This window comes from Carcharhinus amblyrhynchos, chromosome 25, assembly GCF_965287045.1.
Source record: "Carcharhinus amblyrhynchos chromosome 25, sCarAmb.v2.hapA, whole genome shotgun sequence".
NCBI lineage: Eukaryota > Metazoa > Chordata > Chondrichthyes > Carcharhiniformes > Carcharhinidae > Carcharhinus > Carcharhinus amblyrhynchos.
This window is the reverse complement of record NC_137348.1, coordinates 8,284,629-8,311,350: the sequence shown is the minus strand read 5'-3', so window position 1 is coordinate 8,311,350 and position 26,722 is coordinate 8,284,629. Positions and strand designations below refer to the sequence as shown.

Sequence of the window (26,722 nt, the reverse complement as noted above, 5' to 3'; positions counted from 1 at the left end):
AGTTGCGAATCCACCATGATCTGTTCGCGCGCTGGGACGGATTTGACCGTGTTGAATGAATGGCTTCCTTTTTCCTCATGTTTCTATAGTTGAGCTTTCACGAAAGTGTGATTGCATTCTGGGGTAAGAGAGTTGCAACTGTGAAAATAACAATAAGATGTCCAGTACAATTCTCTGCCACAACAGACTGTAAGGCATCGGAGCAGAAGTAGGCCATCGAGTCTGCCCCACTAATCAAAGAGATTGTGACTGATCTGAAATGATAATCCTCAACTCCACTTTCCTGCCTTATCCCCAAAGATTAGGTTGATTGGCCATGCTAAATTACACCAATGAGACTTCAGATAAAGCACATTATCTTTCCACAAAGCAGTAAGTTTTGTTCACCACATTCCTTCACTCGAAATTTGGCTTCTTAGTGAGATAATTACCTGCAGTGGAGCAAAATCATTGCATCATAGAATCCTGCAGTGCAGAAGAGGCCCTTCACCCCATTGAGTCTGAACTGGCATGCGGGGAACACCTGAACTCCCACCTAATCCCATTTACCAACATTTGACACATGGCCCTGAATGTTATGACATGCCAGGTACTTGTTACAGGATGCGAGGCATCCCACCTCCACCATCCTCCCAAGCAGCGCATTCCAGACCGTCACCACCCTCTGGGTAAAAATATTCCCATCTCCCTAAACCTCCTGCCCCTCATCTTGAACCTATGTCCCCTCGTGACTGACCCTACAGCGAAAGGGGAACAGCTGCTCCCTATCCACTCTGTCCACGTCCCACGTGCCTTGCCCCCACTTCACTTCATTTTATCAATTTGCCAATATTTCTGTGTACATAAATGGACCCAATGCCATTCTATCCATACTCCAAAGTCTCACAACACCAGGTTAAAACCCAAAAGGTTTATTTGGAATCACAAGCTTTTGGAGCACTGCCCCTTCATCAGGTGAGTCCTGATGAAGGAACAGTGCATTAAAAGCTTGTGATTCCAAATAACCCTGTTCGACTTTAACTGGTGTTGTGAGACTACTTACTGTGCCCACCCCAGTCCAACACCAGCATCTCCACCTCATTCTATCCATTAAAAAGTGCAATTGCCTTGGAGATTTTGATTGTTTATAATCACCAGTAATACTTGTGGCCATGGCCAAACAAAGTTGCCTGGATCGCAAGCTTTTTTTGGGTTCTTAAACAGTCAAGCTGTTGGAAAATAATGAATGATTACATTCTTCTTCCAGTGGTCAGTCGCATTTGGACATCATGTGTTGTCTTCACTGTTTTAGGTTGTTTCCCAGTCTCAGCATCATCACGGAATTGACTCACCCATCAAATATGAGATTCATGCAGTTTCGAGCCAAGGACTGCTACTCACTCGCACTTTCCAAATTGGAAAAGGTACCTCCACGTTTGATCCAATTGGGCCAGTGGGCTGACGAATGGCAGATGGAGTTTAGTTTAGATAAATGTGAGGTGATGCATCTTGGTCGATCGAACCAGGGCAAGACTTACTCAGTTAATGGTAGGGCGTTGGGGAGAGTTATGGATCTAGGGGTACAGGTTCATAGCTCCTTGAAAGTAGAGTCACAGGTGGACAGGTTGGTGAAGAAGGCATTCGGCATGCTTGGTTTCATTAGTCAGAACATTGAATACAGGAGTTGGGATATCTTGTTGAAGTTGTATGAGACATTAGTAAGGTCACCAAAGGAGAAAATGCTGGAAAATCTCAGCAGGTCTGGCAGCATCTGTAAGGAGAGAAAAGAGCTGACGTTTTGAGTCCAGATGACCCTCTGTCAAAGGTCTTTGGGTGGTAAGCATAGAAGAGGTAAAGGGACAGAGGTTACACCTTCTGCGATTGCAAGGGAAGGTGCCATGAGTGACGGGAGAGGTGTTGGGTATAGTGGAGGAATGGACAAGGTTATCCTGGAGGGAATGGTCTCCGCGGAATACTGACAGAGGGAGTGAAGGGAAGATGTGTTTAATGGTGGCTTCACGCTGGAGTTGGCGAAAATGGCGGAGGATTATGCTTTGCATGCGGAGACTGGCGGGGTGAAATGTGAGAACAAGTAACTTTCTTTTATTGGTAAGGTCACACTTGGAATATTGTGTGCAGTTCTGGTCACCCTATTACAGAAAGGATGTTATTAAACTAGAAAGAATGCAGAAAATATTTACTAGGATACTACCAGGGCTTGAGAGTTTGAGTTATAAGGGGAGGTTATATAGACTGGGACTTCTTTCTCTGGAGTTTAGAAGGCTGAGGGGTCATCTTACAGAGGTCTATAAAATAATGAGGGACATAGATCAGCTAGATAGTCAATATCTTTTCCCAAAGATAGGGCAGTCTAAAACTAGAGGGTATAGGTTTAAGGTGAGAGGGGAGAGATACAAAAGGGTCCGGAGGGGCAATTGTTTCACACAGAGGGTGGTGAGTATCTGGAATGAGCTGCCAGAGGTAGTAGTAGAGGCGGGTACAAGTTTGTCTTTTAAAAAGCATTTAGACAGTGACATGGGTAATATAGGTATAGAGGGATATGGACCAAATGACGGCAACTGGGACTAGATTAGGGGTTAAAAAAGGGGCAGCATGGACAAGTTGGGCTGAAGGGCCTGTTTCCATACTGTAAACCTCTCTGACTCTCTAACGTTTGGTCTTCCCACTAACATTGCAGTGTGCTGTGTCGTCACGCACCTCCCTTTGACAGTAAGATGAATCAATTCTCCCTTGCTAAGATCTATTTTAGCAGAGTGCGTCATGAAGTTCAAGGTCCTCAGCAGCTTCCCCCTCTGCTTCCTCTGCGCTCGATGTCATTCACTGCTGCCCTTGGGTAGGAGTCACAAAGCTGCCTCCATAGTTACCAAAGCTGCATCTACCCTCAAGCGTAACATTGGAGGGAGATGTAATTGTGATGAACAGGCATGATTCATCTGGAGCACAGTGAGGAATGTCCTTGGGAACCAGTTCTGTTTGCTTTCAATGGAATCCTTTCATTGATTTAGCAATCTCCTCTGAAACCATAGTTTTTATTCATTGAGAGGGTTGCTAAAATAACCTATTACTGCGCACCTTCTGAAAATACTGACAAACTTGCGGGACTCCCTGCGCCACCTTTTTATTTACTCTACCCCTACCATCACAGAATGAGGCCATTCAGCCCATCGAGTCTGTACTGACCACAATCCCACCCAGATCTTATTTCCGATACCCTCATTCACTAATCCACCTGACACTAGACTCAGTTTAGCACGGCCAATCAACCTAACATCTTTGGGCTGTGGGAGGAAACCAGAGCACCTGGAGGAAACCCACGCAGACATGGGGAGAATGTGCAAACCCCACACAGACAGTTACCCGAGGGTGGAATCGAACCTGTGTCCCTGGCGCTGCAAGGCAGCAGTGCCAATCACTGTGCTGCCCTATTTTGAAAGTTTTTTTTAAGCGTGTCAGCTGCTCGAAAGAATACCATGCCATAATATTTCCTTTGCATGCAGCCACAGGCACAACCTGGAAGCAAATGAGTGGCACAGTGGCACAATGAGTGGCACAGAGGCACAATGAGTGGCACAGAGGCACAATGAGTGGCACAGTGATTAGCACTGCTGTGTCACAGCACCAGGTACCCAGGTTCAATTCCCAGATTGGGTCACTGTCTATGTGGAGTCTGCATGTTCTCCCCGTGTCTGCATGGGTTTCCTCCAGGTGCTCCAGTTCCCTCCCACAGTCCAAAAATGTGCGGGTTAGGTGGATTGGCCATGCTGAATTGCCCCTTAATGTACAGATTGGAGGGGATTAGCCAGGGAAAAGTGTGGGGTTAGGGTTGGGAAGAGGGCCCAGGTAAGATACTTTGTCAGAGAGTTGGTATAGACTCAGTGGGCCGAATGGCCTCTTCTCTGAAGGGATTCTATGATTCTATGAATGCAGAGGAATATACCAAATTCTCAAGGGGTTGACTTGATGACCTCAAGACCCCCTCCTGGGTCTTGGAGCCCAGTTTGTGAGACTTTCCCTTATGGGTCCATTGCTGCCATTCTGCACCGGAGGGCGGGGAGTTGGTCGAGGGAGTAGGGGAGGAGGGGGGCTGCACTGCCTGTAATTATCCATTCATTACTTTCAATGGGTTGAATGTCACAGGCAGCATGGTCATCACCTGGTGTGGAGAGAGAGGCAGGGCAGAGGGAGGCTGTATTGTGAACCCTGCTCCTGAGTTTGCACATTCTCCCTGTGTCTTCATGGGTTTCCTCCAGGTACTCGGGTCCAAAGATGTGCAGATTAGGTTGGTTGGCCGTGCTAAATTGACCCTCGTGTCAGGGGGATTAGCAGGGTAAATATGTAGGGTTATGGGAATAGGCCCTGGGTGGGATTGTGGTCAGTACAGACTCGATGGGTCTCCAAATTGGCCATCAACAGGTCCAGGCAGCGGGCAATCAAGGGGGGGGGCCCCTCTGAGCTGACTGCCTGCCCCTCTACTGCAGCTACATTGGCGACAGGGCATCCCTGGAGAGGGAGCATGGTGGAGTCTGTGGGCACCATCAAAGCCTTCCATGCTCGTTGGGCACCGCAGGGGCTGGCGCGCCTTATCGATCCCTTTAACCACCTTTTGGCTAAATACTTAAAGTTTATTTCTGCTTCATTTTTGTTTTATGCAGTCCCCTCTTTGAAGGACCGTTCTCCTTGCTTTCTCCCTCAGTTTGATGTGTTTAATTAGTTTGCCAAAAAGAATGGCAGCATGGTCATGGTTTCGCGACGGGTGGACCTGCTCGGGGTCGCAACCGTTTATGGAAGAAGCACTTTTGCTGCACAGCAACCACTCGCAGTAACTTTTAAACGATTCACTGTCACCGTTCCGGGCTCTCTGACTGATGAATGGCTGGTGCTTGAGCTGCCGTATATACTCACATCACCAACAATTTGTATTTCTTTTCTCTTTGTCACCCAACAGAAGGAGCGAGAGAAAGGCTCAAACTTGGCGTTCATGTTCCGCCTTCCCTTCGCTGCAGGAAGAGTTTTCAGCATCAGTATGTTGGACACACTGCTCTATCAGGTCTGTAGCGCAGGGCAAACCCATTGTCTGTTACATGCGTAGCCTAATAGTTAGTGACATCTGCAACAAGATGGATGTGGTCTTTCTGGATTTTCAGAAGGCGTTTGACAAGGTGCCTCACAAGAGGTTATTGCAGAAGGTCAGGGGACATGGAGTTGGGGGTAGGGTGTTAGCGTGGATAGAGGATTGGTTGTCAAATAGGAGGCAGAGAGTGGGGGTCAATGGGTGCTATTCAGATTGGCGGTTGGTGACTAGTGGGGTGCCCCAGGGGTCGGTGCTGGGGCCTCAGCTATTTACCATTTATATAGATGATCTGGAGGAGGGAACCGAGTGTAGGGTGTCGAAATTTGCTGATGACACCAAAATTGGTGGAAAGGCAAATTGTGCGGAGGGTGCAGAGTCTGCAGAAGGATCTAGATAGGCTGGGCGAATGGGCCAGGAACTGGCAAATGGAATTTAATGTTGGCAAGTGCGAGGTGGTCCACTTTGGTAGGAATAATGGTAGGAAGGATTATTACTTATGTGGAGAAAAACTGCAGCAGGCAACGGTGCAGAGGGATCTCGGGGTCCTTGTGCATGAGTCGCAAAAACCCAGCTTGCAGGTGCAGCAGGTGGTCAGGAAGGCGAATGGGATGCTGGCCTTCATAGCGAGGGGGATTGAATATAAAAGTAGGGAGGTCTTGCTGCAGCTGTATAGGGCACTGGTGAGGCCGCAGCTGGAGTACTGTGTGCAGTTTTGGGCGCCGTACTTACGCAAGGATATTTTAGCCTTGGAGGGAGTGCAGAGGAGGTTTACTAGGCTGATGGCGGAGTTGAGGGGGTTGAGCTATGAGGAGAGGCTGAATAGATTAGGCTTGTACTCGTTAGAGTTTAGAAGAATGAGGGGAGATCTCATTGAGACGTATAAGATGATGAATGGGATGGATAGGATAGAGGTGGAGAGACTCTTCCCGCTCAAAAAAGACAGTAGGACTAGGGGGCATAGCCTCAAGATAAAGGGGAGGCGGTTTAGAACAGAGTTGAGGAGGAACTTCTTCACTCAAAGGGTGGTGAATCTCTGGAATTCTCTGCCCGTTGAAGTGGTAGAGGCTGCCTCGCTAAATATTTTTAAGACGCGGGTTGATGGGTTTTTTATGAGAGAGGGGATTAAGGGTTATGGGGAGAGGGCGGGAATGTGGAACTGAGCCACGACAGATCAGCCATGATCTTATTGAATGGCGGGGCAGGCTCGAAGGGCTAGTTGGCCTACTCCTGCTCCTATTTCTTATGTTCTTATGTTCTTATGTTAAGAGATGTACAAGTGTGCCTACACACGAGCTCGCTGCCGTACAGAAGTCGAATATTGATGAGGGTTGGAAGGCACAGGGCAGTGTTCTCAAACTGGCTCCGGGCTTTCAGTTATGTGGAGGGAAAGGAGAAACTGGGATTGTTATGTCCGGCGCAGAGGTTGGCCCCGCTGCCTGACAGTGCCAGGGACCCAGATTCAATTCCCAAGCTGGGTCACTGTCTGTGCGGAGTCGGCACATTCTCCCCGTGTCTGCGTGGGTTTCCTACGGCTGCTCCAGTTTCCTTCCAGAGTCCGAAAGATAGAACGTAGAACACTACAGCACAAACAGGCCCTTCGGCCCACAAGTTGCACTGATCATATCCATACCTAACAGGCCTATCTATAACTCTCAATCCTATTAAATTGCAAGTACTCATCCAGAAGTCTCTTAAAAGACCCCAGCGAGTTTGCCTCCACCACCACCGACGGCAGCCGATTCCACTCACTCACCACCCTCTGAGTGAAAAATTTACCCCTGACATCTCCTCTGTACTTGCTCCCCAGCACCTTAAACCTGTGTCATCTCGTAGCGACCATTTCAGCCCTGGGAAATAGCCTCCGAGAATCCACCCTATCTATTCCTCTCAACATTTCATAAAGTTATGCTGGTTAGGTGCATTGGCCATGCTAAATTCTCCCGCAATGTACCCAAACAGGCGCCAGAGTGAGGAGACTAGGGGATTTTCACAGTAACTTCATTGCAGTGTTAATGTAAGCCTACTTGTGACACGAATAAATAAACTTTAAGGTGATAAAGACATTTAACCGAGTACTTCAAAATTTTGAAAGGTTTTGATGGGATGCTGGCAATAGGGACAGTGTTTCTGAAAGCTTGTGAGTTTAACTATCAAATAAACTGGTTGGACTTTAACCTGGTGTTGTGAGACTTCTTATTGTGTTTACCCCAGTCCAACGCCAGCATCTCCACATCACGCAGATCAATAACCAGAGGATACAGTTCTCAAGGTAATTAGGCAAAATAATGGTGACATGGTGGCACAGTGGGTGGCACTGCTGCCTCATGGCGACAGAGACCCGGGTTCAATTCCAGCCTTGGGTCACTGTCTGTGTGGAGTTTGCACGTTCTCACCTTATTTGCGCGGGTTTCCTCCAGGTGCTCCGGTTTCCTCCCACAGTCCAAAGATGTGTAGGTTAGGTGGATTGTTAAATTGCCCCTTCGTGTAGGGAGACCAGCAGGGTAAATACGTGGGGTTACAGGGATAGGGTCCGAATGGGATTGTAGGTGCAGGTGTAATGGGCCGAATGGTTTCCCTCTGCACAGTAGGGATTCTATGATTCTATGAAAAGATATGGAGATGCCGGTGTTGGACTGAGGTAAACACTGTCAGAAGTCTCACAACACCAGGTTAAAGTCCAACAGGTTTATTTGTAGCAAATGCCACTAGCATTCATTTGTCAGGTGGGAAAACTCCCACCTACCTGACGAAGGAACAGCCAGTTCCGAAAGCTAGTGGCATTTGCTACAAATAAACCTGTTGCACTTTAACCTGGTGTTGTGAGACTTCTTTCAATGAAAAGAACCAGGGGGAAGGTGGGGCAGAGATGAGGAGAACTTTGTTCTCTCAGCCTGCTGTTGCGATGTGGAATCCACTGCCCAAAAGGGAGGCGGAAGTAAATTCACTAACTTCCTTTAGAGACGTAACGATTTACATTAAAGGAAAAGCTGCTTGTCGGGCTATAGAGGACAATGGTGAATGAGACTAACTTTCTAAGAACCAGCAGAAGTGACTGAATGGCCTCCTGTTGTGCTGAACGAGGCTATGAGGAATTGGACATTTCTTTGGCAGGGTGATATTGGCAGAGAATGGAATCTGTTCAAGTTAATTGGGTTGATTAGGAAGATAATGGATGGCCAGTGTCATAGTAATCTTGCCTGTTTTGACCTCAGTTAAATTGGTGTGTATGATGTGTAATAATTATTCCAATCTTTCTTATCTTCATTGCTAGTCCTTTGTAAAGGATTACATGATCCCAATCGCGAGGTTGTTACTGGGACTTGACACTACCCCAGGCTCTGGTTACCTTTGTGCTGTAAGTACTCGAAACACACATACGTAACTGATTAAAGTTTGTTGATGACTTACGTACGTTGTCTTATTAATTTGCAAATTTCAAGTGTGCGGAGACTAAACTTGGGACTTGATTGGCACCTCATCCCAAACATTCAATCCCTCCATGCCTGCACTGCGGTGGCCGTGTGGACCATCTACAAATGTACTCACCATGGCTCCTTCCAACCACTTCCATTTGATAGGACATGGATGGCAGAAACATGGGAACATTACAACCTGCAAGTTGCCCTCCTGGTCATTCACCACCCTGACTTGGAAATGTATCGCCGTTCCTTCACTGTCACTGGGTCAAAATCCTGGACCATCCTCCCTAACAGCACTGTGGGTATACCTACACCACATGGACTGCAGCGATTCAAGAAGGCAGCTCACCACCACCTTCCCAAGGGCAATTTAAGATGGGCAATTAATGCCAATTTTGCCAACGACACTCACATCCCATGGTCGAATATTTTTTCAAAAGATACTAGCAGTGGAATTTTGTGCACAGAGTGCTGGCTGAGATGTAGCTCTCCAGCTGATAGCTGAGTTTTCTCCCCAGATTCTCTGGCACTCTGTGCAAAGAAAATCTGGGGATATGTTTTCCATTATCTCGTTGATGGGGTGGGCGCTGATCAAGCCAAAACTTCCACTCCCACTGCCATGGATATGGGGAACCACACACCAAACCCCCCACCCTATCACACAAGTACTAGGGCAGCCTCGCCCACCACACACACACACACACCTAAGGAGACCCTCACCTGTGGGACTCCCCAGAGGGCTGACAGCTGGCGCTGACAGGTTGGCATTGACCCAGGGCACTGCCAGCACACTGCCCAGCTACACCCTCTTCACCTCCTGCCCCCGCCCCGGGGGGTTTTATTTATCTTCGCACTCCCAGCAGGTTCCCTTTGACTGATTCCCATTTCTCAATACCTGTCGTAAACCTCGCTGATGAACATACGGTAGGGGAGCCCTTTAACTACATTTAAGTTTATTTAAATAATTTTAAATTACTGGCCTCGTTACATCACCAGTGAGCGGCAGGGAAAATCAGAAAACATGGGCCAGAATTCTGTGGCTGCTCGGGCCGACGAGATTTTCCAGTCCCGCCGCCAGCGCACCCCAGTGTGCAGGTGTCTCACCAGCGTGGGATGACATCAGTGGGAATTCCCATTGACAGCAGAGGGACCCGAGAGTCCAGCCACTAGCAAATAATAAGCCACCTCTCGCCAGCATGGTGAAGAGGCTGGAGAATCTTACCCATGATCTTGCCAGCAAGAATTTCATTTTTAGACTCTGACAAGGCTTGGGACCACAATTACTGTTTACACTTGTGGCGAATGTAGGCTTAAAATCACCCCCAGTGCAATATTATTAATTGCCAAAGTCTTTTTGCTTGCTGGTTAATCCTGTAGTTGTAGTTGAAATACTGTTAAATTTCCCTTTCTCTTTGTCTATTTCCATTCATTTACCCAGAGCTATGTCTTGCTGAAACCTGTGTAGTATTTCAGTTATATTGCTTACCTCATTTATTTAACGTGAGGATTTTTCAGATCGGGAAAAAGGCCAAGAAACCAACAAAGCTTTTGTACAACCCCCACCAACCCACCTCTCAGTACACCTTCCATTTTCTCTTTCCATCTCCAGGAACACAAATTGACCCTTAACTCTATTTGTTACTCCTCGTTTGAATAGCCCCTCTCTGGAAATTCAGGATCATTTTCTTTAAAAATTAGTGAACGAGCTTAAACGAAATTTACTGAGATGTAGGATATATTAGAACTTGGCGATCAGCGTTTGCTTTAACAAGAGGAGATTTGATAGTTGTTCAAAATCATGAGGGATATAGACAGAGAGGCTGGAATTTTACCATCCTGCTGCCACAGGAATCGGAGCGGGCGAGGGGTGGGTCATGGAAAGATCTGTTGACTTTGGGCAGGATTTCACGGTTTTGGGCTAAATGAGGCTGTAGAATCCCGCCCAATATGTCAAGATATACTTTTTAAAAAATTCATGCCAAACTCCAAGGAATACAGACCCGGACTTTTTAGTTTCTTTTAATCGGACAACCCTCTCATCCCAGGAATTAGCCTGGTGAATTTCCTTTGGACTGCCTCCGAAGTCACTTTATCCTTTTTAAGGTACGGGGACCAAAACTGTACACAGTATTCCCGGTGAGGTTCACTAACACTCTATAAAATTGCAACAAAACCTCCCTCTTTTTAAACTCCAATCCCTTTGTAATAAATGAAATCGCCGGGAACACGTTTATATACAGTTGCCACCCCTATGCGTGAAAAGCTGTTTAGAAGTCATAGAATCCCAACAGTGCAGAAGGAGGCCATTTGGCCCATTGAGCCTGTACTGACAACAAACCCACCCAAGCCCCATTCCCGAAACCCCATGTATTTACCCTGCCAATCCCCCTGACATTAAGGAGCAATTTAGCATGGGCTATTAACTGAATCCGCACGTCTTTGGACTGCTGGAGGCTGATCCAGTTGTGGCCTTGAAAGTGGAATGGGTGGACTCGTAAAGGGGCGATAATCCTGAAGGGTTAGTAAGTGGCTTGCGGTTAGAGTACTAGCTAGAACATTCTTGCAGAAAGTTGGCTCATAGGGCCAAATGAGTGTGATGCATTCATTCTGCGACCCCCAACCTTTATTTACTGAACCATCCATCCCTTGCAATTCTCTGAGCTTTTGTCACTAGAGGAGCTCCTTCAGTTGATGTCCTCCTACACACATTGACACTTTGGTGTTGTTACCGCCAGCAGTGAGTTGTGAATGTGGGAAAGATTGAGAATGTTTTGCTGTTGTTTAGACTGGCTTCGTCATGCGTGGGTTTGAAGCCACGAGGATGCTTACACGGCAGAGAACTTTCAAAGACATTGAACAATGCGAACAATGCCTGTGTGGCAATGCTCGAAAAATTAGCAAAACAAAGCAGAACCGGAATACAATATTTTAGAAACGGAATTGAATAATGAGGTTTTCTTTGTGTCCAGAACATTCATGGGTTCTAAGGTCATGTATACAATATTTGTAGGAATAATTCCATTTGTTTATGCATTTGTACACAATGTTATGAGTGTATGAATCACATTTCCCTCATAGCTTTCAGGAACAGGACGCGAGCCCATTCCTTTTGGAATTATTGGCTGAAATTCCCCGACCCTTCATGCCCTGCTGCTACTGCCAGCGGGAATGGAGAATTTGGCACTCAACCAAATCTCTGTTCGCTGCAGCGGGACTGGAGAACCCCGCCGGTGTTAATCCATCCCTTGTCTCTCCGACGCAAAATCAAAATGCCGCCGAGGTTGGAAATCTGAAATAAAAACCGGAAATGTTCAGCAGGTCAGGCAGCATCTGTGGAGAGACCGAAAGCATAGTTAGTGTTTCAACTTGATGGCCTTTAATTAGGATTGTCTATCTAATTATCGATTACCCACTAAAGTGGCCATCCCAGCACACATTCCAATTAATAAATGTACCCAAACCTTCCATCTTATCCCTAACTATTTTGTTCAAAAGTTGGCTCCCCTAGGAATTGAACCACTAGCCCACAAATGAGCTCTTTTCCTGGGTCAGTTGTTGCGTGTTTCCTTCATAATTACAAAAAGTGCAATTTGAGCAACACTAGATTTACCCAAAGAAAGCCAAGATTAGCTTCTTACTAACCTGGGAATATAATGCACACTCCAATACGCACGATGGCACAGTGGTTAGCGCTGCTGCTTCACAGTGCCAGGGACCTGGGTTCATTCTCAGTTTGGGTCACTCTTTGCATGTTCTCCCCGTGTCTGTGTGGGTTTGCCCTGGTTTCCTGCTACAGTCTGAAAGGTACAAGTTAGGGTGCATCGGCCAAGCTAAATTCTCCCTCAGTGTATTCGAACAGATGTCGGAGTGTGGACACTAGGGGATTTTCACAGTAACTTCATTGCAGTGTTAATGAAAGCCGATTCGTGACACTAATAAATAAACTTAAATCTATTTGTTTCTCTAATCAGTTGCCTGACTCACACATGGAAACATCACTTTTAAATCTATTAACTAATGAGATCACTATGATTCAACAGTCTATCTGCAAGGAGCAATGGTCTACATTGTCTTCTATCGTCAACAGATACATTTCACCACCGAGCTTGTAACAGTGTTTGCCTTTGCTTTATAGATGAAAATCACGGAGGATGACCTGTGGATCCGGACGTACGGCAGACTCTTCCAGAAGCTGTGCTCTTCAAGTGCCGAAATTCCAATCGGGCTTTACAGAACCGAGTCCCATATGTTTTCCACATCCGAGGTGGGGCACTTTCTCATTTTGCTCTTCTTTCTTTCGCTTGGAGTCCTGATCCATTTTTTTCACTCCCTCAGCCAACATCACAGATAACCTGGTCATTATCACATTGTGGGATCTTGCTGTGCATAAATTGGCTGCATTTCCCACATGACAGTAGTGACTACATGTGTATTTAATTGGCTGTAATTTGCTTTGAAAAATCCTTAAAAGGCCCAATATAAATCCATTTATTTGTCCCTCCCTTTCTTCCTCCCTTCCTTCCTGTGCCTGCCTTCCTTCTTATCTTCCTTCCTTGCCCCCTTCCTTCCTTCCTCCATCCCTGTCTTCCTTCCTTCCTTCTTTTCTGTCTTCCTTTCTCCCTCTCTTCCTGTGTCTGCCTGCCTTTCTTCCCATTTTCCTTCCGTCCTTCCTCCCTCCCTTCCTCCCTCCCTTCCTCCCTCCCTTCCTCCCTCCCTTCCTCCCTCCCTTCCTTCCTCTCTCCCTCCCTCCCTTCCTTCCTCTCTCCCTCCCTCCCTTCCTTCCTCTCTCCCTCCCTCCCTTCCTTCCTCTCTCCCTCCCTTCCTTCCTTCCTCTCTCCCTCCCTCCCTTCCTTCCTCTCTCCCTCCCTTCCTTCCTTCCTCTCACCCTCCCTCCCTTCCTTCCTCTCTCCCTCCCTCCCTTCCTTCCTCTCTCCCTCCCTCCCTTCCTTCCTCTCTCCCTCCCTCCCTTCCTTCCTCTCTCCTTCCCTCCCTCCCTCCCTCTCTTTGATATTAACTCACCATAGCTGAGATGATGGTTGAAATCTTAGCCCAGACCTGTTCAAACAGTATCCCCCATAACTGGTTGATAGAAGATGATTTCGGGTGCCCAGTGTGATCCAATCTCTCCTCTTCCCAGGGGCAAGATAGCTCTGACTGATTGCGCTGCTAGGATGGGGCACTCACTGCGCAGACACATATCTACAACTTGACGTGCAATGTTGTAGCACAATGTTAGTCAAATCTACCCAGCAACACACTCTTGCACTGATGTGTATTGTTCTGTTGCATCAAAATAGGAGAGAAAATGATCGATCCCAGCAACTCTGATTTTTTTCCTATCTGTACATGATTAATAATGATCTGTTGTGGAAAGTTGAGAATCAGAGTGCAGAAGAGGCCATTCAGCCCATTGAGTCTGCACCGACTCTCTGATAGACTATCTGGTCCAGTCCCCCTCCCTCAACCTATGTCTGTAACCCCAACACATTTCCCATGGTTAATCCATCTAACCTACAGAACTTGGGACACTAAGGGGCAATTTAGCATGGCCAGTCCACTTAACCTGCACATCTTTGGCCTGTGGGAGGAAACCGGAGCACCCAGAGTAAAGTCACGCAGACACTGGGACAATGTGCAGACTCCACACAGTCACCCAAGGCCGGAATTGAGCCTGGGTCCCTGGCGCTGTGAGATGTTGCAGTCTCACAGCATCACTGGGTTCTGTGAGACAGCAGTGCTAACCATTGTGCCGCCGTGCTGCCCATAAGAACATTCAGAGGTTTCTCCATAAGACCATAAGACATAGGAGCAGAATTAGGCCACTCGGCCCATCGAGTCTGCTCTGCCATTCAATCATGGCTGATATTTTTCTCATCCCCATTCTCCTGCCTTTTCCCCATAACCCATGATCCCCTTATTAATCAAGAACCTATCTATCTCTGTCTTAAAGACACTCAGTGACCTGACCTCCACAGCCTTCTGCGGCAAAGAGTTCCACAGATTCACCACTCCTTGGCTGAAGAAATTCCTCCTCATCTCTGTTTTAAAAGGTCGTTCCTTTAACTTGAGGTTGTGCCCTCTGGTTCTGGTTTCTCCTATTAGTGGAAACATCCTCTCCAGGTCCATGAATGTTTTTATTGGGCTCTTTTGTAACAGCGGAACTGTATATTTTTTTCATTTCTGATACGCAGTCGTCTTCAAAATTTTGCATGTTAAATTAGACTGCCGGAGATTCGTGCAATTATGCGACAGATTGGGGAGTTACCTGCATCTCCTCTGCCTCTCAGTCTCAGATCTCGATCAACGTCGAGGACTGTGAAGAAACCAAAGACGTGAAGGACCCCTGGGGGGGGAAGTCTCATCGGAACTCGACTTCCAGCGACCAGTCAGAGCACCCGTTGCTGAGGCGGAAGAGCAGGCAGTGGGCTCGCAAGCTGAGCAGGAAGGCCAACAGGCAGAGCAGTAAATCAGACGAGAAGATCAGCCAGCAGAGGCAGAACCTGTATCATCGATCAGAAAGGCAAGAGCTGTCCGAGTTGGTGAAGAACAGAATGAAGCACTTGGGTTTGCCCACGACGGGATACGGTGGGTGTTGCCTTTCTTGTATAAAAGAGCAAGACAGAGCAGCAAATCGAGGCTTTGTCATGCAATTTAGCATCAACGTACAATTCAAAATATATAATCATGCCCGGTTAATGCTCTAAAAATAGTTTAGTCTGTCGCAAATTACAGCGGGGAGGCGGTAGTGTAGTGGCATCATCACTGCACCAGTAATCCAGAGATCCAGGGTAATGCTCTGGGGACCAGGGTTCAAATCCCACCACGGCAGATAATGAAATGTGAAGTCAATTCAAATAAAAAATCAGCGATTAACAGTCTAGCAATTAATCGATTGTCATCAAGACCCGTCTGGTTCACAAACCTGGGACGGCATGGCGGCACAGTGGTTGGCACTGCTGCTTCACAGCGCCAGGACCTGGGTTCAATTCCCAGCTTGGGTCACTGTCTGTGTGGAGTTTGCACATTCTCTGTGTGGGTTTCCTCCGGGTGCTCCTCCCACAGCCCAAAGATGTGCAGGTTAGGTGAATTGGCCGTGCTAAATTCTAAATTGGCCGTGCTAAATTCTCCCTCAGTGTATCCAAACAGGCGCTGGTGTGTGGCAACTAGGGGATTTTCACAGTAACTTCATTGCAGTGTTAATGTAAGCCTACTTGTGACTAATAAACTTTACTTAACCTTACTTTACTGAATGCTGTTTGGGGAAGGAAATCTGCCATCTTTACCTGGTCTGGCCTATATGTGATTCCACCTGACTCTTAAATGCCCTCTGAAATGGCCTAACAAACCATTCAGTTTAAGGGCAATTAGGGATGGATATTAAATGCTGACCCATGCCTTTTGAACAAAGAAATAAAAGCAGCAGATTATTCAAAAATAGTCCTGATTTTGTGGAAGTTATGGTGAGTTGCAAATATTGGGATAGATATTGCTAACCTTTTGAGATGTTTTTTAACTCTAAATGTAAGTATTGTTATTTAATGTATCTGATTTCTAAAACTCATTCACACAGTTTGGAGATATACTGCTCATGTTGAGGAACCACAGTGGAAGAATGTTTTTTTTAACTATCTTTTAGGCAGTAGTTAAAGTGTTAATAATATCTTTTCATTCTGTTCTATTCGGAGCTGCTGTGGAACATATTGCTTCGTTGTAAACCTTGATAAAGGATTTCGAGATCATGGAATCCCTACAGTGCAGAAGGAGGCCAGTTGGCCCATCAATTCTGCGCCGCCCACAGTCCCACCCACACCCTATTCCCGTAACCCTATGTAATTACCCTGCCACTCCCCCGATACTAGGGCTAATTTAGCATGGCCAATCAAACTAACCCGTACGCTTTGGATAGTAGAAGGAAACCCCCAGAGCACCCCCACGCAGACATGGGGAGAATGTGCAGACTGCACAGAGATAGTCACCCATGGATGGAATCGAACCTGGGTCCCTGGCGCTGTGAGGCAGCAGTGCTAATCGCTGTGTCACTGTGCTGCCCCATTTGGATTTATATTTCAATGCAGGGAAAATGAATGCAAATTAGAAATAGTACCAGGATACATTGCTAGCATCCACGTCTGATTACTAATGTTATAAACTTGAGTTCTCAACAGGACACCTTGTCATCCAAGTTGACATGTTGAGAAATCACAGTCAAACGCCTTGATATTTTCTGTCTCGTTAATCCACACAAGAAAGGCTCCCTTCCGTGTATCACATTCACGGTCTAGTATGTAAGGAAAATCCTTTTTACACTTCAAAGGTTTGCTGAACCCCTACAGGGAACAGGTATTGAAACTTCATTCACCAGTGCTCTCTGACTCTCATCTGCCTAAGCGATACCTCAATTTTAAAAAATTCTCTTCTCACATTCACTTTATCCCTCCCTATCTCGATAATCTCCTCCAGCCCCACCACCCTCCAAGATATCTGCACTCATCTAATTCTGGCCTCTCGAGCATTCTCAATTTTTGCTTGAATTCTCCATGGGTCTTTAACTGCCTTAGCCTGAAGCTCTGGAATTCTGTCATAGAATTATAGAAACCTTATGAGCGCAGGCAGAGGCCATTCAGCCCATCAAGCCTGCACCAACAACAATCCACGCCTCTTAACCCCACATATTTATTCTGCTAGTCCCCCTGACACTCCAGTTTAGCATAGCCAATCAGCCTAACCTACACACCTTTGGAATATGGGAAGAAACCAGAACACCCCCATGCAGACACAGGGAGAATGTGCAAACTCCACACAGACAGTCACCCCCAAGGCCGGAACTGAACCTGGGCCTTTGGCACTATGAGGCAGCCATGCTAACCACTGTGCTGTCCTTAAATCTTTCCTGCTCTCTCCCTTTCTTTCCATCTTTAAAGGTACACCTTAAAACTTTGTGGAGTCCACTAGATGTAGACAAAAGTTGTAGGTAGGAGGACTTGAATAAGGCACTCACTGAGTGTTAAAATGGGCAGCGCAGGCTTGTAGGGCCAAAGGGCCTGTTTCCTGTGCTGTGGTTTGTTCTTTGTTCTTTATCTATTCCAATATCTTCAAATGTGGCTTGGTATTACATTTTATTTTATCATAGAAACCCTACAGTGCAGAAGGAGGTCATTTGGCCCATCAAGTCTGCACCAACAATAACCCCACCTGGGCCCGCTCCCCGTAATCCCACTTATTTACCCCACTAATCCCTCTAACCTACACATCAGAGGACACTAAGAGGCAATATAGCATGGCTAATGCACCTAGAATGCACTTTGGAGTGTAGGAGGAAACCAGAGTCCCTGGAGAAAACCCACACAGACATGGGGAGAACATGCAGACTCCACACAGACAGTGCTTCAAGCCAGGAATCGAGCCCAGGTCCCTGCCACCATGCCGCCCAAATAATGGAGTCCAATGTGGAGCTTGAAGTACCTTGGGACGTCGTATGGTGCTATATAAATAAGAGCTGTTGCCATTTGTGTAACCTACACAAACTGAATAATTTGGGGAAAAGAGAAAAGCAGATGCCATGGAAATATTTAACAGAGCTGGGGGTGTCTTTTAACACATTATACTATATACAACCTGAGAATGGTATTGAATAGGAATATTTTCCACAGCAGTTTCGTCCTCTGTTTCTGCCTCCCTTTCTCTTTCTCAGATTACCCTTCTTTCGACAGCATATGAACTATTCCTGAGCTCGAACACTGTTACAATCTCGTTCTCTCTTTCTGTATCTGTGTGTGTGTGTATGTGTGTGTGTGTGTTCTGTAGAGGATGTAGCAAATTTAACGGCCAGTGATGTGATGAACCGTGTTAACCTTGGATATTTGCAAGGTAAATTCTCTCCTGGTAACGTGGTGACCCTCCACAGACATTGTATAAAACAGGAGATGCCAACTTTAAAAGCAGTTTACCACATGGTGCCCCTGTATGTTTCACAATGTGCCAGGGAATGTTGGAGTCCTAAAGATTTCTCAGGCCACTGCTCCGTCAGTATATTCTCATTTTCCCACAAATAAATCAAACAATTGCTTCCATCGAATTCTACAGTGTAGAAAGAGGCCATTCGGCCCATCGAGTCTGCACCGATCACAATCCCCAGGACTTATCCCCACAACCCCCATACATTTATCCCGCTAATCCCTCTAACCTACACATCCTGGGACACTAAGGGGCAATTTAGTACGGCCAATCAGCCTAACCCACACATCTTTGGAGGAAACCCATGCAGACACGGGGAGAATGTGCAGACTCTGCACAGACACAGTCCAAGCTGGTAATCGAACCCAGGTCTCTGGAGCTGTGAGGCAGGAGCGCTAACCATTGTGCCACCATGCCGCTTTGCCTTTTGTTCATCTCATAACAATCCCTGCACTCTTTCAGAATTCCTGCAGCAGGTATTATGCCTTCTGCATCCTCAAAGTAATGAAACTAAAGAGGGGGTGCAATGATGGTGAAGTGATAATGTGACTAGACTGGTAATAAGTGACCCAGTCTAATAGGTTCAAATCCTGCCATGGGAACTGGTGGAACTTAAATTCAGTTAATAAAATTTGGAATTCAAAGCTAATCTCAGTTATGACATTTAGTTTAATAATGACCATAAAATCATTGTTGATTGTCATAAAAACCCATCCAATTCCAAAGGAAATCTTATCCAGTCTGACCTTAAAAATGCCCTCTGAAATGGCAAACTGCTCAGTTCAAAAGTAATTAAGAATTGGCAATAAATTCTGGCCCAGCCAGTGATTCCCATCTCCCATGAATGAACTAAATAAACATAGCTGACTTCAGGTCCACAGCATTGTGGTTGACTCTTAACTACTCTCTGAAGTAACTGAGTAAGCCTCTCAGCTTGAGGGCAATTAGGGATGGCCAATTTTTATACTCCATTCTTAAAGTTATAAAGCAACTGCTCAGAGTGGACCGAGCAAACCAAATCTATTCCCTCCAAAAACCAAATTCAAAATCCAATTGAATCCAGTTCATGGTCCCAGCAAGAGAGACAAACAGGATCCAAGCTGACAAGATCAGGCAATTGCACCCCCATCTCGGGCTCGATCTGATGCTTGATCTTAGCCAAAGGGCTGAGAAGGGATGGGAAAGAAATGCTGGCCTTGCCAGTGGCACCTATATACTGCGACAGAGTAAAGATATCAGTCTGAGCCCCTTTATACCCACAAGATAGAAACATAAGTCACAGCCCAAACTGCTTAAATAGAACCAGTATCACGAAAATAGAGATATCAACTTTCTGGTGCATGTTAAATACTTGCAATACCTCAGGATAGGTCCACAATCTATCGCTGCTAAATCTGTGGGTATAAGGGTAGATTTTAAACATTTATTAGATGTGGAGGCCATTATACTGGTGTTGCCAATTGGCTGCCAGTTATAGAAACCATAACATCGTAGAATCCCTACAGAGGTGGCCATTCAGCCCATTGAGCCTTCACTGACAACAATTCCACCCAGGCCCTGACCGTAAGACCATAAGATGAAGGAGCAGAATTAGGCCATTCAGCCCATCATGCCTGCTCTGCCATTTAACCATGGCTGATAAGTTTCTCAACACCAGTCTCCCCCTTTTTCCCCATAACTTTTGATCCCCTTACCAATCAAGAACCTATCTACCTCTGTCTTAAAGACACTCAATAACCTGACCTCCACAGCCTTCTGTGGCAATGAATTCCATAGATTTACCATCCTCTGGCTGACATCCCTCCTCATCTTTGTTCTAAAGGGTCCTCCTTTTAATCTGAGGCTGTACTCTTGGATCCGAGTTTCTCCAATATTGGAAACACCTTCTCCATGTCCATTCTATCCAGACCTTTCAATATTCTGTAAGTTTCAACAAGATCCCCCCTCATCCTTCTAAACTCCGTTGAGCACAGACCCAGAGTCCTCAAACGTTCCTCATACATCAAGCTTTTCATTCCTGGGATCATTCTCGGAATCATCCTCTGGCTAATCCCTCGATGCTAAGGGGAAATTTTTAGCATGGTCAATCCACCTAACCCGCTTATCTTTGAAGTGTGGGAGGAACCAGGAGCACCCACAGGAAACCCATGCAGACACGGGAGAACATGCAATCTCCACACAAACAGACAACCCAAGGCCGGAATTGAACCTGGGTCCCTTGTGCTGTGGGGCAGCAGTGCTAACTACTGTGCCATCACTGCCATTGATTTCTAGCACGCGGCAGATCTGCCTGGATAGCAAGCTGAAAATCCATCCCATAATGTCTTAAAAGAGTCAAATGATACTCTTTCATCCAATAATCTTCCCAGCTACACTAAAGACAAGTGCACATCCACACGAGCACACCTACATACAACTGTATGTACACACCTGTGATAATGGATGATATTTTACAACTTCGCTTGGGCAAGGCTTATAAAATCTCACCCAAAGCCAACAGAGAACTCCGTTCTGCGAGCCGCACCCACCCCGAATTTGGGCGGGCATGATGGTAAAATTCCAACTAATGTGTCTACACACCCGCATTCAGAAACACAGCACAATGTTGTGTGTTACTAAAGATCAGCTAGGAGTACAAATGATGTGTGAGGGACTGCAAATTCAGTATCTAACTTGTCCGTATTAATGAGGACTATCCCTCCTCTTTGTTTCTCTGACGGTCTCCAAAAAGACAATTTGTAGGTTATCTGTTATAAATGTTGGCATCTCTTTCATACAGTGTGCTATATCTGTTGCTTGAAGACCCCAAATAAGGTTTCATGGAAGTTTCACCCAATGACAATGCCCAGCATATGAAGCACCATTGATGTTTCTGTCTGCCTACCACACATCCCAAGCTCTACCAGAGACCCCCAAGAAAGGATGAGCTGCCTCGAAGATAGTTAACATCAATCTTAGAAAAAAAGGACTGTGTTTGACTCCCATTTCGCCTCGCAAGGAGAATTACAGTAGAGGCAGGAAACCTCAAAATATTTAGGGGTGAGCACTTGGAACACAATAGCATATGGACTAAATGCTGGAAAATGGGGTCAAAATGGATAGGTGCTTGATGCCAAGTGCAGACACGATGGGCCGAAGGGCCTCTTTCTAAATTCTCTGACTCTCTGGACTTTCATTACTTATTGATTTATTTCAAGACGATGCCTAATGATTTTGCTGCCCTTATAACTCACCACCATAAAGTCTTCCACGCCAGAATTGACCAAATAAAGGCAGCTGTCAGTTAAGGCAAGGATTAACACTATTAGAATATTATAGTATTATTTAATATAAATGGTTAAAACTATTGCCTATGAAGTTAATAATCCAGTCCCTTACAGCAATTCAGACACCAGAACGTACAAACATTTGAATTAGGATTGGGGGAGGCCATTCAGCCCCTCGAACAGCTCCACCATTTAATTAGACCATGATTAATCTGATTGTAACTTTAACCCCATATTCCTGTCCACTCCAATAACCTTTCACCCCCACCCTCAAGCCTCCCCACCCAATTAATCAAAAATCTATCTTGCTCTGTCTTAAAAATATATAATCGTTCTGTTTCCACTGCCATTCAGTCTGCACCAACCCTCAGAAAGACCATTCCACCCCAGACCCTCCCTATCTCCATAATCCCATGCATTTTACCATGGTTAATCCACCCAACTTACACGCCTTTGGACACTAAGGAGCAATTTATCATGGCCAATCCACCTAACCTGCACATCTTTGGAGTGTAGGAGGAAACCGGAGCACCCAGAGGAAACCCATGCAAACACAGGGAGAATGTGCAAACTCCACACAGACAGTGACCTGAGGCCGGAATCAAACCTGGGTCCCTGATGCTGTGAGGCAGCAGTGCTAACCACTGTGCCAACTGCAGTTGCTTGATTATTAAATAGAATGCAGGCAGTGAATGATGCCATGTCCAAACTCCATTACCAGACATTACCAGAAACTGTAGATGACCCCTTTTCCTGACCTATTTGACATCTGACTTACACAGCAGGGAAAAGAAGTGTATTTTCACATACCATTAACAAAGCGTGGAGAACTGTGCATGATCCTAACTGATACCATAGAAACAGATTTAAACAAAACAACAGCAGATTAACAATGAACTGTTAATTCGCCATCCTAGTGTTTGACACCTGAGATTGTTAGCCATATTCCGAATATATCAATCTCAAACATGCTTAGGAACAAGGCTGGTCTGGAAGGCATTGTCTAAATAGTGAGAGTAGATACAATAGCGGCTTTCAATCAGGAATCAGTTACTTGGGGTGGAATTCTCCAGTTTGGCACTCAGTCAAATCTCCAATCACTGCAGCGGGACAGGAGAATCCCGCTGGCATGAATGGGCAGAGAATCCCACCCCGATAAAGGGAAAAAAGTTGCTGGACTATGGAGAAAGAAGAGGGGAGGGGTGTAGGACTGATTGGATTTCCTCCTTCCCTGTTGTACGATGCAATGATCAGTAAAAAGAATTTTAAAAAGTTTTTGCTCCGTTCTTAAAGTTATAAAGAAAATACGCAGAGTGGGACTAGGCAGGCCTGAATCCAAAAGAGAAAATAGTGGAAAATCTCATCGGGTCTGGCAGCATCTGTAAGGAGAGAAAAGAGCTGATATTTCGAGTCCAAACGATCCTGTGTCAAAGTTTTTATCCAGACCTGAATCCATCTGCTTGCCTGCTCCAAAAAAACATTCAATTTAAATCCACTTCCCCACAAGAGACTCAAACAAGATCCAAGCTGACTGGATAAGGCATAACACCCCATCCTGGGCTTGATCTGACACTTGATCTTAGCCAGATGTGGAGAAGATATTCCTCTTGCAGACAGCCCTGCCAATTGTTGGTCCGTTGTTTATTAAGTGCCTCTCCCAGACTCTTCCCAAAGTTCAAATGTGGAGATAATAGTGTATGTGGGAGAAATGACTTTGTAACAAAGTTAAATAGCAGAATGAATGAGGGTCTCCAGTTTAGGATTCATTCATTTTACATTTACATTTGGGGTTGGAAATGACACGATAGTGACACTGGGGTAGAGAACATAAGAAATAGGAGCAGGAGTAGGCCATCTAGCCCTTCGAGCCTGCCCTGCCATTCAATAAGATCATGGCTGATCTGAAGTGGATCAGTTCCACTTTCCCGCTTTATCCCCATAACTCTTAATTCCCCTGTCTATCAAAAACCTATCTACCCGTGACTTAAATATATTCAACGAGGTAGCCTCCACCACTTCAATGGGCAGAGAATTCCAGAGATTCACCACCTTTTGAGTGAAGAAGTTCCTCCTCAACTCCGTTCTAAACTGCACCCCTCCCCCTTATTTTGAGGCTGTGCCCTCTAGTTCTGTTTTCTTTTCTAAGTGGAAAGAATTCCTCTACCTCTACCCTATCTAGCCCCTTCATTATCTTATAAGTCTCTATAAGATCCCCCCTCAGCCTTCTAAACTCCAAAGAGTACAGGCCCAGTCTATTCAATCTCTCCTCATAAGCTAACCCCCTCATTGTTGTCAGTGCTATTTAATAATCTGTTGCATCACACATCAGTCAAAACTATTTTAATGAAGGCAAGTATCCATTTATTTAGAAATGCAGAGGGGGGATAATTTCACACACACAATCAAGGCATTGTTACAATGCAACAGGAAGGAGGCCATTCAGCCCATCGTGTCAGCACCAGCTCTCAGAATGAGCAATTTACCCAGTATCATTTCCCCCTTCCTTGTCCCGGTAACTGTGGACATCCCTCCATTTCAGATAACAGTCTAATTCCCCTTTGAAATGCTTCAGTTAAACCTGCCTCTAGCATGGTTATTGGTCACAAAAGCTGCGTAAGTAAATTTACAAATTGTGCAGCAGCCATAATAAACCATCGCGTATTGACCAATAGTAATTTTTTCAAACCATAATAATGATACAAGACTGAACATAGAATCCTTACAGTGCACAAAAAGGCCATTCAGCCCATCACTGGCCACAATCCCACCCAGGATCTATCCCTTTAATCCCAAGCATTTACCCTAGCTAGTCCCCCTTACACTATGGGGCAACTTAGCTTGGCATGGCCAATCAACCTAACCCACACATGTTTAGACTGTGGGAGGAAACCAGAGCACCCAGAGGAAACCCACAAGTATGTTCACATTAGCAATGCAATGAAGTTACTATAATAATCCCCTAGTCGCCACTGTGGGAGAAAGCTGGAGCACCTGCAGGAAACCCATGCAGACATGGGGAGAACATGCAGACTGCACACAGTCACCCTAAGCCAGGAATTGAACTCAGGTCCCTGGCATTGTGAGGCAGCTGTGCTAACCATTGTGTCACCATGTCACCCACAATCACATCTGTTCACATGAATGCCTTAATCGAAGTGCCCCGCTCCTGGAAATTGGCTGTGTCCAAAATGCTCAGTGTTGTGGCGAAGATGAAAATTCAACATTCCACCAATGCAGAGTATTGAGGATCCTGGAAATCCAAGAGAAAATTCTAGAAATGCTCAGCAAATCTGGCAGCAAGTTTGGGGAGAACTCTGTTCCAATGAAAGTCTTTGACCTGACTATGTTAACTCTGTTTCTTGCCCTCCACGAGACAGTTTCACTTTGTGCTGGGAGGCACGGTACTCAACCAGCCAAAGGCACAGCAAGCAACCAAACCCAATTGCATTGGACCCAATTGTCAATCAAGACCCAACTAAATTAGATAATATTTCTACAGATGATATTTGAACCATTCAGTTTCTTGAGCTAAATATTTTTCAACAAGGTGTATTTTCTGATTATCTGTGATGGGGTGGCAGGGTGACACGGTGGTTAGCATCGCTGCCTCGTAGCGCCAGGAACCCAGGTTCGCTACCCAGCTTGGGTCACTGTCTGTGTGGAGTTCGCACATTCTCCCCGTGTCTGTGTGGGTTTCCTCCGGTGGCTCTGGTTTCCTCCCACAGTCCAAAAGGAATGCTGGTTAGGTGCATTGACCATGCTAAATTCTCCCTCAGTGTACCCGAACAGGCGCCAAAGTGTGGCGATTATGAGGTTATTATAGTAACTTCATTGCAATGTTAATGTGAACCTATTTGTGACAATAATAAATAAGCTTAAACCTATCCATCTTGGAGTTGCGTCATGCAAGGAAAGATGACACGTTGCCCAATGTTTCAGCATAGTGCAGTGCTGGGCTAATAGGCCATCTGGTGAATCCCAATATTTAGGTAGTATCCTGTTTATAATATTTCTTACACATAGGAACATATTAGTTAGCTGCTCTCTTTGTATCAGAGAATCCCTACAATGCAGAAGGAGGCCATTCAGCCCTTCAAGTCAGCACCAACTCTCTGACAGAGCATCTTACCTAGGCCCACCCCCCTGCCCTATCCCTGTAGCCCCACATATTTACCCCGCAAATCCCCCTAAATTACATATTTTGAGACACTAAGGCCAGCAGTCTACCACCATACCTGCCACAGGATTGGTGCAGGGGAGGGTTCGACAATGGGAATCTCCATTGACCTGAGGCGGGAATTTTTGGTCTTGTGCGAGCGAGGCTGTAAAATCCCACCCTAAGGGGCAATTCAACGTGGCAATCCACCTAAATAGCATGTCTTTCGGACTGTGGGAGGAAATCAGAGCACCCAGAGGGAACCCACGCACACACGGGGAGAATGTGCAAACTCCACATAAACAGTGACCAAGGCTGGAATCGAACCCAGGATGCTGGTGCTGTGAAGCAGTGACTCTGAACAATTGCTGTGATAACCGTCCAAAGGATAGATCCTTTCAAAAAAAATGAGGAAAACTTGGGATGAGTGGTAGAGTTGGAATTTCAAAATTGCTCTGATCTGAATTTGACTTTGTTTTCTTGAAGATAATTTATCTGCCCCCCATTTTGCTCTAAAGATATTAAAGACCTCAAGGCCACACACTGGGCCTGTGGCAGTGTTATACCATTCACTGCATGTTGCCAGGGGGTTTGGGCTTTCTTCCATGGAACAGGATTACCTTCATGAACCAGTAGGCCTCATCCACATTTCAGTAAACCAGTGGCATTGTGTGTCTATTTGTGCTGGTGGGTGCTTAGCAAGTGGCACTTCCATTTCTCTCATGAGACAACTATTGTTATCTGCTGAGCTGTCAACTGTTTGATTTTATAACTGACTGGTGTTCTGGGAGAACTATTGGAAAAACCTACCAGTAGACCTTATGTTCATAGCAAAATGGGGTTGATTTTCATGCAG

The 26,722-nt window shown here is 45.9% G+C and overlaps 1 protein-coding gene across 3 annotated transcripts in view; it reads left to right on the top strand.

Annotated features, from left to right (window-relative positions):
• kcnt1b (potassium sodium-activated channel subfamily T member 1b) overlaps window positions 1–26,722 on the top strand; it is a 443,838-nt gene that overhangs the window by 404,670 nt on the left and 12,446 nt on the right. For 2 of the 3 annotated variants that reach the window (XM_080212543.1, XM_080212546.1), the window contains 6 exons: window positions 1,292–1,403; window positions 4,946–5,047; window positions 8,343–8,426; window positions 12,626–12,754; window positions 14,778–15,075; window positions 18,295–18,357. In XM_080212543.1, the coding sequence (XP_080068669.1) occupies window positions 1,292–1,403; window positions 4,946–5,047; window positions 8,343–8,426; window positions 12,626–12,754; window positions 14,778–15,075; window positions 18,295–18,357 (788 nt within the window). The remainder of the gene's footprint in view (window positions 1–1,291; window positions 1,404–4,945; window positions 5,048–8,342; window positions 8,427–12,625; window positions 12,755–14,777; window positions 15,076–18,294; window positions 18,358–26,722) is intronic. The other variant, XM_080212545.1, reaches the window with a different exon arrangement.